The 15,391-nt window shown below is 50.4% G+C and overlaps 1 protein-coding gene across 1 annotated transcript in view; it reads right to left on the reverse strand.

Moving 5' to 3' along the window:
* Positions 1-355: 355 nt before the first annotated feature.
* Positions 356-15,391, reverse strand: part of Tll2 (tolloid like 2) — a 108,802-nt gene continuing 93,766 nt past the window's right edge. The window contains exons 14-21 of the mRNA XM_038347035.1: positions 14,056-14,181; positions 13,042-13,202; positions 11,160-11,340; positions 8,923-9,048; positions 7,491-7,618; positions 5,181-5,394; positions 2,926-3,176; positions 356-490 (exon numbers count right to left, since the gene is read on the reverse strand). Coding sequence (XP_038202963.1) covers positions 356-490; positions 2,926-3,176; positions 5,181-5,394; positions 7,491-7,618; positions 8,923-9,048; positions 11,160-11,340; positions 13,042-13,202; positions 14,056-14,181 — 1,322 coding nt within the window. The remainder of the gene's footprint in view (positions 491-2,925; positions 3,177-5,180; positions 5,395-7,490; positions 7,619-8,922; positions 9,049-11,159; positions 11,341-13,041; positions 13,203-14,055; positions 14,182-15,391) is intronic.

Here is a 15,391-nt window from a genome sequence, read left to right on the forward strand (position 1 = left end):
CATGTTGCCTGTCACCTAGGGAAGCCAGTCCAGAGTTGAGGAAGGGGTAGCCCAGGCTGGCCTTTTGCCCTAATGGGAGCAAGGGTTGGAGAACAAGTATGAAGAAGCACAGCTGGCTTGGTTGCTAACTTCAAATTTTAGCCTCCCTAGAAGCTGCAGTTCCTAACACTGCAGCCAGAACCAACAGGACACTGGTTCTCTTCCTGGAAGCCAAAGGCAGGTACTTTCACCCAGATATATAGTTTCAAGGATGTAGTTTGCGTTTTTGTTGTTGAGAAAAATACTGTACACTGGGGGCTACTCATTCACAGGTGTTTAAAGCATCCTTAGGTTCTGTCTTCCCAGGACCCGGACGCTATTTCCTCATGTGCAGGGCATCCTGGAACTTGGTGCTGGTGTACTGGGCGTGAAAGCCTTTCTTATTGATGGTGTCGTCTGTGTGGAACCGGATCATCAGAGAATCCCCTGCAGAGTAGATTTCCTCTAATGGCTGAGGACAAGGAAAAGAAAAGCTACATTTTAGGTCAGTCTGTTATCGTTGGGAAGTAGAGGAGGGTGTACTGAGATGGTGCCCAAGGGTGGCATGGCTGCCACAGAAACTCTGATGGGCATTTAAGCAGGCTCATTGTCTGTGGAGGCCCCAAAATGTGACCCTATTCCACCTTGCCTCAAGGCCAGAGAGTTTCAGCTTGCTCAAAGTTGTTGACAACAACTGTGGCTACTCACCCTGACCTAGGGTGTGGTTACTTGGTGTTTTGGACATTAAGATGGCCCATAGAGGTAGATCTTTTCCACCCAGGCCAGAGTCAGAGAATTCAAGCATATCTCTGCTTCTTCTTTTGTATTAGAAGGTTTGACCTAGGGAGTAGTTGCCTTCAGGATACTTGGTTTAGGGCAGGTTCACTGCCTAAACAAGAGAATGCTTTTCTCAAGAATTAATGGCTTGATGTCTCAAGTATTGAATCAAGCAACTGTTCTGTTGTCCTTTGTATCATGTTAAAGCAGTCTTTTGTCTTCTCCCCGGCTCCCTTCCCATTGTATTGGGGTATAAAAGTGTATAGAAAATTAAACATGGGCAGACTCAGAAGTCGGCGTGTAGCATGCACTGAGCTGTCCTCTGGAACTATCTTATGTCTCTATGTTTCTTTCTTATTTCTTATTCTTTCTGTTCCTACTACTTTTCTAACCCTCATGCCCATACCCTGGAACGTAGGGACCTGGCACAGCTAGGAGTGCAACTGTAGTTACCCCAAAAAGGTGGCTCCCAATCTAGGGCAGCCCGACAACACTTCCTTGAGCCCTGCTTTACAAAGCTGAGCCTAGACACGTAGCACATACAGCATCTGTGTGCCTTCAGGGCACAGGTGGGCCTGACACTGTGCTAACCACATCTGGATCTCGTCTAATGCCAACTTCACAAGTGTGTACTGAGGCAGGTACTGACTCCATTATACGTGTGAGGATGCTGCGTCACATAGGTCAGCAGGAGCCACACTCGGGTGTTTCTGACTGTGAAGCTTGCTCTGTGGCCTCCTGCTCTGTGATTTTTAACATTCTGTGATGTATCTGCCAGGAAACCTGGAACGGAGACCATTGCTCAGGTCTACACTCTGTCACGGCCAGCAAGTGGGTGGAGCTGCTATGCTTGTCAAGAGGCTTGTGGCAGGTCATCTGGAATGGCGTTAGAGCCAGATGCCAAGGCCACTGCCTGCCAGAACCTAGGAATGCCAAAGGGAACTTCCTGCTAATTAAGATCTCCAAGGGGCTCCTCTCCATGGACTCCTTAGTTCTAGAAATTTTATCAAAGGCAGTGCTTCAGGAGGCCTCATTCGGTTGGTCTTTCTTTTGGAGAGGACAAGGAAAGGGAGAAATATAACTGTTCAGAGACAGGAATACCAGGCTGAAGATCTGTTTTGCACCAGGAGCAGTGGTAATTCCAAGATGATTTGTGTAAGTGTTGGGAGCAGTGAGACTCCAGATCCTGAATTTCTTGTAATCTCCTGATCTGAGTGCCTACAGCTGCTCTGGGCACGAGACCTTCAGGAGTTCCCTATGGCAGTAGAGTGGTTTCTGGTGGGTTTGGCTGGGGCGTGGCTATCTCTATATAATCTGCCCCTGAACACAAAAAAGGGGGCATTCTTGGGGAATTCAAGGATGACCCATGTGGCTGTCTCTCTATCTGCGTGTGTCTGTGTATTTTAACCTCCAGCCCCTTGCCCAAAGCTCAGTAACTGGGTAAAAGCACATCGAACGCAGACACGGGGGCACGGTGCGCGGCACGTAAGCCCAGGCAAAGAAGCGTGGGCGATCGGCAGAGACAAGTGTTGAAGCCCAGGACAGACAGTGTGTCATGTGATGTCACTGGCGGATGGCTAGGACATTGTACTCACTTGTCCCTATACACCCAGTGAGCACAGACTACATGTGTACCCTACGTCGGGTGCCAGCAATATAGTGAGCCCAGTAAGTGGGTAATCAAGAGAAAAGTAATGACCTTGAATATAAACATTGCTTTTATATCAAGAATAATTTGTAATCTTCATAGACACTTGGTTTTGCTTATGATAAGGATTGCAAATATATATAAACACAATGAATTAATAAAGCCCAAGGGCCAAATAAAAATGAGGGAGAGGACTCAAAAACAGAGGCGATGTGAAAAAGGCTAGTCTTCTTTGTATGATGTCCCCTGGCTGCCTCCCCAACCGTCTCTGGGGATTCTCCTTTCCACTCTGCTACAGAAAAACGGACTTCTGGCTGTGGCTCACAGTGGCTGTGGCCCACAGTGGCTGTGGCCCACAGTGGCTGTGGCCCACAGTGGCTGTGACTCACAGTGGCTGTGACTCACAGTGGCTGTGGCCCACAGTGGCAGGATTCCAGCTAGGCATGCCATCAGAAGGTAGCCTGGGCATCCCTCACACTCACCCCTGAGCCGCAGAAGCGGCCAAGCCTGGGCGCTGAGCTGTCGTAGCCATCGTAGGCCTCCATGTAGTCATAACCACAGTCTGCCTCCTCCTCGACTTCAAAGGTCCGGAATACCAGCTCCACTCCATAGCCGTCCTCGGCCACTATTACCCAGTCACAGTGGGCCTGGCTGGGGTAGTTGTTGTCCCCAAACTGGGCATGAGAATAGAGCTCTTTGGTCTGCACCTCAGCCTTCAGCCTGCCCCCGCATTCTGCAGTAGAGACAACAAAGAGTCACTCTTTCCGTGGGCGCCCAGAGCGAGCCTGAGCGTCAGCCCACCATGTCCAATCAGCTCTCCTGAAGTCATTGCAGGACTCACAGGAGAGGATAGATCAGCAACCTCACCACCCTACTGCAGAGGCAGTGGTATAGAAGGCAAGACTTCCTGGGGCATCGAAAAGGGCCCAAGAATGCCCCTGAAAAAAAGGCTAGTTGCCCTCTCTCCACCAAGGGGGGAAAGGAGCCGAAGGGTGGCTTGCCTGACTGGTTGTAGGGTTGTGACTGATTTGACTACTCCAAGCCTTGGCGGTACTGGAAGCAGAAAGGGCTCCCACTGGCTGTAATTTGTAGTGTCTGCCAGTAGAGGGCGATAAAAGCACATCAAAACTGCAGCTGAGCCTAACAACACAAAAACCTGTTGAATGCAGGGTTGGGGACCGAGTGGCGGGGTGGGGGTGGGGGTGAAGAGGCATTTCTGGTGCAGATTGTGAACTTTTCGTTCTTAACATCCCAGCTGGAGTTGTTCACCTGGGTTGGCCCGGCCCTGTCCAACCCTGGCTATCATCTCTTCATGTCTGACCCGCCTTTCAACTCATGAGACACACAAGGAGCACAGAGAGGGCAGGGTGCCTCCTTCCCCACCTGCTGCACCACCCCCACACACCACCCCAGTGACCGGTCACTCACTCACGGGTCAGAGGGAGGTTAGGCACTTGTCTTGCAGTACCCTCCTGCCCATTTTCCCATTTGCTTTCTGGGCTGGGGTGACTCTATATCCTTGTGGTTCTCAAACCCTGCCCTGTCCCTCGAGGTGTCCCTATGTACCACAAGCCCCGCTATAAATAGTACCTTTTATTAAACTCTGCAAGTATTTCCCAAGTATGCTCCAACTTCTCACCGAGACCCTAACCCTCCCACCCCGGGCACCTATGTTCTATTTTGCTTTATTCTATGTGAAGGGATATTTTGTCTTTCTGTGTTTATCTGTACCATGTTCTTATAGTGTCTGTGAACACCAGAAGACATCAGATTCCTTGAAACCGGAGTTACAGACAGTTGTGAGCCACCATGTGGGTGCTGGGAATCGAATCCAAGTCCTCTGTAAGAGCAGCCGGTGCTCTGAACCACTGAGCCAGCTCTCTGTCCCACAAGGACAGAGGATGAAAGCACTCACCTGTGACTCTAAACCACTGTGGGGGAAGTATAGTCCCCCCGGTGTCTACAGAGGGTCTCATGAAGTGGGGGTCTCTGCCTAAGAAGGGACAGCTGGGCATAGAGCTGCCATTCTGTTTGCTCTGAGTCATGCGTTCTGGCCCTGACTTAAGGGGATGGAGGAAAAGGGGGGGACTGTTAAAAAGAATGGTAGTGTCCCTCAATCATGACCTCCTGCTCAGTACCACAGACAAAAGCCACAGGCAGGTTCTTGAGCAGCCTCTGGCTCTGCCACAATTAAATGCCAGGATCCAAGGGCCTGCGTTCCTCCACAGGGCTAAGACGGAAACGGCCAGGCAGATTCCACTTCCTTGTTGACTTTCTTAGATTTAACAGTGTAGATAAGTTGGAAGCAGACACATTTTCTTCCAAAGGACCCGGCAGAGCTACTGACATTTGGAGTGCCAGGGAGAAAAAAAGAAGGAAAAATGACAAGACAAGCAACATTTTCCAGAAGTGGCCCCTTGAGGGCGAAATGGCTGCTCTCCACCACTTAGTTCTTAGACCTTCACACTTCGCGGGCCAGCAAGATGACAAACACATTTTTAAAGGGAGAAACAGAGGGAAAGAGGAAGGGGGGACAGCACCAACAAAGTGCCACCCACATCCCATTTTGTCAACTAAAGACATCAAAAGAGAACAACCTTCAGCCAATGGCAGCTGCTGGTGTTTCTTCTAACAGGGACGTTTAAGGATGCCACCCTCCTCACCCCACCCTGGCAGACAGCCCGAGGGCGGTTCTTCACCAGTTCTGAGCCTGTGAGGTATCGGCAGCGGCCCCCACCTGTGCTGTGCACAGCCTGGAAGCCTTTTCTCTGCACTGAGGCGTCTGAGTAGAACCTGAGAAATAGGCTGCTGCCCGTAGCCACCACAGGATCTGGCTTCTTGCTGCCGCAGAAGCGGCCGAGGATGGGAGCCAGGCTGTCCGTCCCATCGTACAGTTCCAGGTGGTCATAGGAACATTCCTGGTGCTGCTCAATCTCAAACTCATTGAATGTCTGGAGATGGGAGAGCAGAAAGTGAGGTAAGAGATCTGGCATTGAGAAGGGGAGGGGAGAAGGGCACACAGGATCTGGAGCTGTCTGTCTACCAGCTTTGCAGGGGTGCCCACCATTGCCATGATGATGCAACATCCAGCCCCAGAGCCGGGCTACCAACCGCTCAGGACTTACTTCTTCCCACCTCCTCCTCTAAGACTAGAAGTCAGCTGGGACTGATCGCTCACCCATGCTGGCGGGTGTATTATGGGCTTTACAAACGTCTTTGCAACCCTGTCCCCTGCATGATCCCTGCTAGAAGATATCAGATGGCTTGTCCAGGGTCCTCACCAGTAGAGCTGGTATGTAACCTGGCATCTGTGGCTTCAGAGACACTGTTCTTAGCCTGTGCCCATGGCCATACACTTGAAATTCCAATGGCTTTGAGTAGGGCTATGCTGTTCTGCCATCAACCTCAAAGTGGCCGACATTCATTGGGTTTTTTTTTTCATGCCAATAAATTATGAGGTTTTTTTTCACTTAAATTCTAATGAAGTTACGAAGATCTAGTGTTATACCCAATGAGCAGGAAGGGAAACTGAGTCATAAGGAAACTAACTGGCTTGGTTAAACCTGTTCAGTTGGAGTGAAAGGACCCAGAGCCAGCCTTCTCCAGGTCATGCCATTAACCCCAACCAGATTCTGTGTTCTCTTTTCTTCCCGTCCCTCCACCAAAGACTCCAGTTGTTTTTCTATGGAGTTGCACAGTTTCAAGCCATATAGATGACTGGCTGGCTGGTGGCCTTCCTGTGGTGTCAAGGTGAAGCCTTGGACCAGAGGACGGAGTGGGCAGGGGGACACTAATTTTCTGTGTGTGTGTGTCACACTCCGTAGTAACAAAAGGCAGAGTTTCGGTCAACATGCCCACCAATCTTTTTCAGACTAATTCCTGTGTGCAGACACCTCAGATTAAGGCACCCCACTTTGCAGGTTTGAGGTCCCAGCCCAGGGTACACTGTTCTTCATGATCATCAGGAAAGGATGTTGTGCCTTTCTGGCAGATGACAGCCAGGGGCAAAGCTGGCCTCTCAAGATTCCACGCTGCTCTGGGGGACCCAGGCCAGAAGACAGCAGTTTCTACACAGGCAGCACACGTCACATACAGGAGGTGCCCAAGGAGCATGTCCTATGGTCTGGGGTCCCTTCTGTACCCATGATGCCTCAGGAGCCCATTAATCAATCCTTGTGCCACAGGAAACTCCCTGTCCCTGTCACCTGCTAATCACCATGTCTCTGTTCTCTTCTCCTCTCCCTGCATTAGCACTCTGTCATGCATCGGGTCCAATCTTATGAACTAAGGTTGTGCCTCTCAACAGTCTGAAGTGTGTGTGTGTGTGTGTGTGTGTGTGTGTGTGTGTGTGATTCCCTAGCTGCCAATTGCTTCACACGCCATATACTGCAGGTCAGGGGTTGGGGAGCTAAGATATGGGATTCAGAGAACAGACATTTTTTTTTGTAAATAATGAATTGTTCTGTGCAAGACTACATATCAGATATACACAGGCGAGACTCAAAATGCAAGATGATGTTGCTTTTTTAACTGAAGGAAGAATTAGCATAGTGGTCTCACCGTTAATTGAAAGAGAGGTAGATTGCAAAGGAGTATGAATAACTGTATTTATTCTATGTGAACGATTTGAGTAAGAAAAAAGGTACATGCTTTCCTACGTGTGGGAAACTTCTGGAGAGGTTCACATATTTCTAGAGAGGGGATGGGGGGACCTGAGAACTTGTGACCTTCCCCTGTCAGCCTGCTGTGCAAATTAAGTCTTTTGTTTTTGTTTTGGCTTCCAGAGTGCACTGTCCTGTAAGAGACCTGAGACAACTGAATTCCACACAGCACGGTGTTACCGGAAGCAGTGCTGTTTGTTACAGAGCTCTGAGCATGCTCCTTCATCTGCCCTGCAGCCTCTACTGCAAGAGTCCCATCTCCCCCATTTCCCAGCAGCAAAACTGAGACCTGGACATACTCCACGCTGGACATGGAGCAGGGACTTGAACCCATGTCCGCCTGAACCCAGCGTTTATGCCCTTAGCAAACTAATGAAGGCACTCACAATTTTCACCCTGTGGCCTGCAGTTGACGAAATGTTCCAGGTGCATTCCTTCCGGCTGGGGTATTTGTCAGGCCAGTTGGGGCTCATCAGGGTCCCCTCTGCACTGCTGATCTTGTATGCACAGCCAGCTGGAGGTCAGAAGGGGACACACAAAAGGGTCATTCAGCTCAACTCAGGCCAGTGTCACAGGGGAATCTCAAGGTCAATATCCAATGTACAGACAGCCAGCATGGATCTGGTGCGACCTGGCGCTGACTTTGAAGGGCTCAGGAGGAGAGGCATTTCTGTAACTACAGCCATCCACTAGGAGATTGGCACTGGGAACGTGGACAAGTTAACGCCTGGTTAGAGCACGGGTCCTGGTCAGGTGGCGTTCAATTAGAGTACCTATTTGATTAATTAGAGGGATTAAGCCCTCTCATGGCCTCAGGTGTAAACGGAAGTACCAGGCTCATATGTGTGAATTAATATCACATGTAAAAGACCTAGAGAGTGCCACCACAGTGAACGTCAACAGAGGTCCCTGGGCCACTATGCCTTTCCTCCATCAGTCTTGTCCGTGGCCTGCCTACTTTGCCCAAATCACCTATTATTAGCCAAGACTGGCACCATGGCTTGCTTGGTGACTAGTACTTTGAGTTTGTCTTCCTCTGCGGTAAGGGGTTTGCAAGCATCCTCTCACTTAATTTTCCCCCTCTCCTAATAAGAAAACAAAAAGAGGTATAGGGTCTTCACATCTTCCACCATCCTACAAATCCTTCACTGACCCAGGGCAGGGCAAGGCCTGAGCTACATTTATCACAGATATACAAACTCCATCAGCGGTAAAGCAAACGCTAAGGGGCAGGCTTCTTCCACAACGGCAGGACATGCAAAGCCATCTGGCTCTGAAGGCAGCCAGCACAATTCCTTACATTCTATTTCAATGTTAGTCCTACATGCAGCGTGCTATGGCCAAGACTTGGGGCTAGTATTTATCGACACCTATGATACACCGTGTGTGCCAGGCTGTCTCAAACACTTCCTAGGCAGGCTGTAATCCTTACAAACCCTCAGGAAGGATGCCTGTTTGCCATGTTTACCCTGCTTGCCACAGAAGAGGAACCAAAGCTCAGAGCGTTTAACTAGCTGAAGGTTCCATAGCTAGGGAAAGGTAGAGCCACAGTTTAGATCAGTTATATTGATTCTGGAGCCTATTGGCTTAACCAGGCTGCAATAGGCACTCATCTTGGGGCCTCCTGACTGGCTGTCCCTAGGACAGGTAATTGCTGCCCCATGGGAGGGTCACCAGAGTGAAGGTTTAGGTGGAGATTTCACGGCATTCTATAGATGGCAGCTCCCCATGCCAACTCCCACCCACACCCTCCCTCACCCACACACACAGCCAAAGAGGTGGGTGCAGCCCAGTGCCAATCCAGTGTCCCCAGCTCACCCTCTTTGCAGTCATGCCCGTTCTCATGTAGTCGGTACCCGTTCCCACACCTGCACAGGTAGCTCCCGAACGTGTTGACACACTCCTGCTGGCAGCCGCCATTGTCCTTGGCACACTCGTCCTTGTCTGCTGAGATCAATTGGCTCCCCTGAGAAGAGCTGACAGCTTGCCGCTGCCCCCTGTGGCTCAGAACCTGCTTCCTCCAAGGAGTCTCCACAATCATATTCCCTTACAGGGGCGACAGTCACAGAGTGGGCATCTTTGTTTGGGGTACTTGGGTATCCATTGGTCTCTTTGGGGTTCTCTGTGCTCCTAAAACACTTTCATGCATGGGACTTAGGTTCTCTGTCGGGCTTCCCACCCAAGCCAAGGAGCTCCCTGAAGGACAGGCTCACATGGACAGCAACAGCAGCAATAATAAAAATGACCAACATATACTGAACATTTACCACCGAATGGGTCCTTGGCACTTCCTATATGCTATTGTTATCTAAGTTAATTCCTACTCAAGCTTACACGGGCATATCTATACACTCCCTCCCCAGTTTACACACAAAGAAACAGTCCAAGGCCAATCATAGGCCCCATCATTCAGCAAGAAGCTTATTATGATCTGGAGGTCTGGACACATGCTGTTCCCTGTGTGGGGAGAGGTAAGTGTGTGGGCCAGGAGCCACATGGTGGGTGCTGCCCACTTCACTTCATCAGGACAGTGCTTGAGGCTGTGCCTCAGTTGTCCCTGGACTCCTCAGGTTGCTGGAGGGAAAAAACGAATGGGAATCAGGAAGCCTTCGGGAGAATGTCTTGCCCCTAGGAAGTGTTGGTTATTATAATTACGTGTGACCCTTACTGTTGGCTCTTATCCTGGGGTTCCCGAGGCTCTGGCTGGTGGGGACCTTTCCATGGCCACCTCTTCCTGTAGTAATTGGGGGTCTACCTCCACCCCACCCCACCCCCGCCTCTATCCCACTCTATACATGCCTCAGGGATTATTGGTGCCGGCCTTCCCTCTGTACTCTCTTGCTGTCATAGCTGTGGTGTTCTAGAACAGCTCACATTGTAACTTCACCCTTGGATTCATGGGGACAACCAAAACCCAATCCAGAGCTTATAGAGTGCAAGCCGCCGGCCACAGCCCAATACAGTACACTCCCCTCCCTCTCCCTTCCTCAGTACTCCTGCCAATACGCATGAGTCCTCACCCCCCCTAAGACCTAGCTCCTCTGTTTCTGGGTCCTGTGTGTAAGCATGGAACTGTACCCCTCATTCAGCCATGGCATACCCTCCCGTGAGGAGAATACTGGCCCTCTCAGCTCCGGCCTGCCTGGCCTGGTTTGATCACGTAGCGTTTGTAGGCCTCCCTGCTTAGAACCCACAGACTCTGCATCCTGTCTCACTGGATCCCACTCTTGATCCAGCACTCATGGCTCATTATGACCAAGCCTGCCTGACGTGGCCCACCTGTGGCTTCTCACATGCCCATGGCTCCTGCCAGTCCGGTCTTATCAGTCTTTGTGAACACTGAGACCCTCGAATCCAAGCCCCTGACACCCCCTCTTTTCTAGACCTTAGTCCCTTTCTTTCCAGTCACACCATCTCCCCTCAGCCCTTCAGATCTGGCCCAGATCCCAAACATCAGGCAGAGAGCCTGTGCTCACGGCCTCAGGCTCCCTGTCCTCCAAGGATCAGCCCTGGTCAGCCTGCCCTACGCTGGGACTAACTGGGTTGTTGTCTTTCTGGCCCCTCCAACCAGGGCAAGCTTATGCAATGCTGGATGCCATCCTGGCAACCTCTGAGCTCAGGTCTGTGCTGTTCCCATAACACAAAACAGAACTTTCTCAGTGAGAGACCATCTCCCCCAAAAGTCAAAGGCAGAACTCTGAGTACCTCTAAAGCCAGCAAATAACGGGCCTGCTTCAATGCTGAGCACTAAGAGAGAGATCCAAACAGTTTCACACTCCAGTGTGATGTGACCAGCAGGACCCACTACATGCTTTGTGGTGGCCTTGAATTCTGATTTGTGGCTCAAAGATCTTAAGGAGAATATTTTTTTTTTTTGTTTTAAGCCACACTTGGCATGTGGCAACTTGTTGGGGTGTCCCCAGGAGATGAACTGGGCCACCAGCATAAAAGCTACTATCACAATGGAGGATGAAGAAGTTAGAGAAGGCAGAAAGGAGGCTGCAAGAACTGAGGGTCCGGGAGCCTTCGGGCCTCTGCAGGCCCGCCCCACCTGCCTGAGAAGAAGTGGGCCCTGAAGCCTCGCTTGGAGACCGTGTTGTCGGACTTGAACTCCACACGCATGTTGTTGCTCTGAGAGGTGATGACCTCGGGTGTCTCGGAGCCACAGAACTTGCCGTGAAGATTGGCATCGGGGGACAGGCCACTGCGCACCTCTACGAAGTCATACTTACAGATCTGTGGGGAAACATGGGCCAGAGCAGCGTGCTGTCCCTCAGTTACTTCATAATTGTGCGTCTGGTACACTGATGTCATCCCTCCCTCTGTACCATTGCCACCAGAGTTGTGATGTCCCAGAAAGCTTTGGTTGCAGCCCCCCCCCCACCTTGTATTTCATGGGGACAACTATGACTCCGTCTGGAGGTATCAGAGAGCAACCTGACAGCCAGCCCAGTACAGTCCTCCCTCCCCCTCCTCCCTTCCTAAGCCCTCCTGCTGACGCTCATGGGTCCTCACCAGAGTCTCCACTCCAGAACTATGCCCTTCCCTGTGGGCACATGGGCTCCATCAGTCCTGGAGCTGAGTCTTGTGCATTGTCTCTGTGCTGGTGAGCGCCAGAGGGTGACAGGGACTCTGGCTTTCCAGCCGGGGCTCTGTGAGGCACAGCTGCCTGGCAGCAGAATATAAGATCCTTACTGGCTTATACTTATTTATATCTTGGGCTACCACAACGCATTGGCTTCAGCAATTAGGAGATGGCAAAGGAGGAGGGAGCAGTGGGGGGGAGGGTGTTTCAAACCATGGCCACAGTCCAAGTCTGTCATAGTTTCATGTGGACAAACTGATGCCCAGAAGGGGAAAGACACTTGTCAGATGTCACTCGGCTCAGCAATGGTGGAGCTGGGGCTAGAATCTACGTTACCTCATTTAGCACAGAATTTTTTTTTAAAATAGCTTAAATGTTGAATGTCTGGTCAGTTACTTTCAAATGATTGGTTTTTTTGTTTGTTTGTTTGGTTGGTTGGTTGGTTGGTTGGTTGGTTGGTTTTCTGCAAAATACCCATTTTAAGGAGGTTATCCCTGCTTGGCACCAGAGCCTTCCACACATTGGGGTTTCCTGTTTGGTTAGTTTTGTTTGATTTTTAAAGATGTGCTCTGTTTTTAGTTGTGTATGTGTGTGTGTTGATTTGTGCACGTGAGCGCGAGTGGCCATGGAGGTCAGGAGAGTTTCATGCAGTTGCGAGCCACCCAACAAAGGTGCTGGGAATGGCACTTGGGTCCTCTGTAAGCACAGGACTCACTCCTAACTGCCAAGCCATCTCTTGAGCTTCCCGCATTGTGATTTTGAACATGGAAGTCTCTCTTCGTTCCCTAAAGGATGATGGAGCCGGTAAGAGCTAGGCTGCTGCTGTTGTTAAAGCATAGCCCCAGCTGGGATGTGACAGGGGTACATGGAGAAGCACGGGTAGCCCCAGGGGCTCCTCCTATTCACAGGTACAGGCACAGGGTGTCTCTGTCACCACTCTGGCTGTGGGGTCCTGCTGAGGCCTCTTCTGACTTGATCATCCATAGCTACTTCTAAGAGATAGAGGGACAGACTGTTTATAGTATCCTTGTCTGCTGCTGGCCCTCAGGGTCTGTATTCCCCTCAGCTACACCTTAGAGTTTGGACCTGCCCCAATTCCTCTACCCCCAACTCCTGCCTCCTTCACTCTTGACCCCATTTCCCTAGACAGTGAAAAAAGACGTAGAACTAAAGAGATTCAGTGAAACACCAATCCTTCTCCACAGCCCCCGACTCTGCCTAGTCTACACCCCAGGTCTCCACCAGAAGCAGCAGTTTCGCCCAGGCCACTCTGATGCCCGAGGAGCCCGTCCTAGCTTTGAATCCCTTCTCAACACGGCCACCACCCCATGGGCAACAGGGCAGGAACCTACGTCATTGCCTTCCAGCTCAAAGGCATCAAACTGCAGGGAGATGCGGTACTGCGTGGGCGCCACCACCTGCCAGACACAGTTCTTGTTTGTGGGGTACTCCTTCGGCCACCCGGGGCTGGTGATGGTGCCGTTCAGCTTGGTGATAAATCCACCACAGGCCACTGCACGGAGGGAAACAGACTTCAGATCCATCTGTGTTGGGTTCCAAGTGACTGTGATTTCCCCCCAAGCATCAGGAAGACCTGCTGCCCCTTAATAATCAGGAAACAGATACTCTGAACTGACGCAGGTTCTTTTTCTCTAGATGAGTGGTTTCCACTGAGGCTCTGGAGGAGCAAGCTGGGCACATAGCTACTGCTTTTTTTTTTCTTCTTTTTTTCTTTTTTTGGTTTTTCAAGACAGGGTTTCTCTGCAGCTTTTTTAGAGCCTGTCCTGGAACTAGCTCTTGTAGACCAGGCTGGCCTCGAACTCCCAGAGATCCGCCTGCCTCTGCCTCCCGAGTGCTGGGATTAAAGGCGTGCGCCACCACCGCCCGGCTAGCTACTGCTTTTAAAGTAACAATGGAACACTTGACCTTTCGTACAGCAGCCCAGTCGGGGGTTCCACAGTCTCGGACCAAAGGAGAGCTAGAGATATCTGTATCCAGCTAGTCACTGTGGCTAGCTTGTGTGAGCAAGTGGATTCATGTAGGTGGGTAGGTGGGCTGAGCCCGGGCCACATGAGAAAGAGGCAGGTGAGGGGCTGTCAACTGAGTCCTGACAGAACACTCACAGCTTCTTGTGATTTTGCCATGACAACCATGCAAATTGTACGCACTCACAGTGGGCAACAGCCTCTGTCTCGTGGTTTCAAGGATGGCTGGAACCTGTAACATTCGTGACTGTCCCTGTTTGTTTCTGCCTCAGAAAAATAAGTGGCTCTCCTGAACACCACCTGCCCATTGCTGTCTCCACTTCTCCTAAAACCTGTCTCCCATCTTTGGAATTTCAGCTTGACAGGTCCAGCACCACCAACCTTCACATGCCTTCTTGTCAGCAGCCAGCTCGTAGCCAGGGTCACAGGCACATGTGTAACTGCCAAGTGTGTTCACACAGCGTTGCTCACACCCACCACGGTCTGGCCAGGAACACTCATCCACCTCTGCGGGGAGGGAAAGTGACAGGGACAGTTGACACCAGGACGCACGATACATATCCTCCCCTCCATATTCTAGGGTTCCAGGTTCATGACTATGACAAGAGCTTCTCCCAGTGGGCACCTCCTAAAATCTCCTGTGTCTACACTAGACAGTCATACGTAGCAGCTACAGTCAAAGATGGGATCCTGATCAAGGAAATGGGGGCATCTAGTTGTCAGGACCCCAGCGTTTCACTCAGTGGTGATTTTACAGAGTAACTCTGAGTATTAGGTGATTCAACAAAGACTGAAGTGAGTTGACCATTGGGCACCTAGAGATGATATAGGCAGGGAGTTGAAGTTGTCCGTGGCCATTAATAAATGTAATACTACGCATGCTGAAACAATGTTCAAGTAAGTATTTTCTCATGTGTTGAAATATACAAAGCACTTTCTTAAACATCTGCCAAAACTTTTGCAAAGATGAAAATATATAGGATAATACACAGCAATAGAAGAGCCTGGGCTTTCAGGTGAGCTGGGTTGGATTGGATCCAATCACATGGACTTGGACAATGCTTGTTCAGTTTCTCTGAACTTCCCTCTTGTTAGAAAATGACAAGAATGGCCTTGGCTTTTGTGGAGGTCAAAAATTATGCTCGTGAAGGACTTGCGCATAGTCAGTGTGCAGGTGTTCACTTCAAAGCTCTGAGGCAGTTTCTGCTAGTCCAGCAGATGGAAAGGTAACAATAGGAACAGTAGAAGGAGGAAGAGGCATGGGCCCCTCCATGCCAGGCAGAAGTAGAGCGGGCAGGAGGGGTGATGTGGGATTCCCCTCTGTATGCTGTGAATATCATTGGTCAATAAAGGAACAGAGCTAGGCAGGGAAAACTAAACAGAATGCTGTGAGAAAGGAGGTGGAGTGAGGGAGTAGCCATGTAGGCCTGACAGAGTCGGATACCGGAACTTTAGCCAGTAAGCCACAGCCATGTGGTGATACACAGATTAATAGAAATGGGTTAAATTAATATGTAAGAGTTAGCCAATAAGATGCTAGAGATAATGGGCCAAGTAGTGATTTAAATAATACACTTTCTGTGTCATTATTTCGAGGCTGAGCTAGCAGCCTTCTCCAACAGTGGAGAGGCAAAAGACAAGCGCAGGAGAAGGGAAATGTGAAATATTAGTTGAAGATGTATTATATTTGTTTGTGCTATGGAACATCTGTTTAATG

The sequence above is a fragment of the Arvicola amphibius genome, chromosome 1 (genome assembly GCF_903992535.2).
Source record: "Arvicola amphibius chromosome 1, mArvAmp1.2, whole genome shotgun sequence".
Taxonomy (NCBI): Eukaryota; Metazoa; Chordata; class Mammalia; order Rodentia; family Cricetidae; genus Arvicola; species Arvicola amphibius.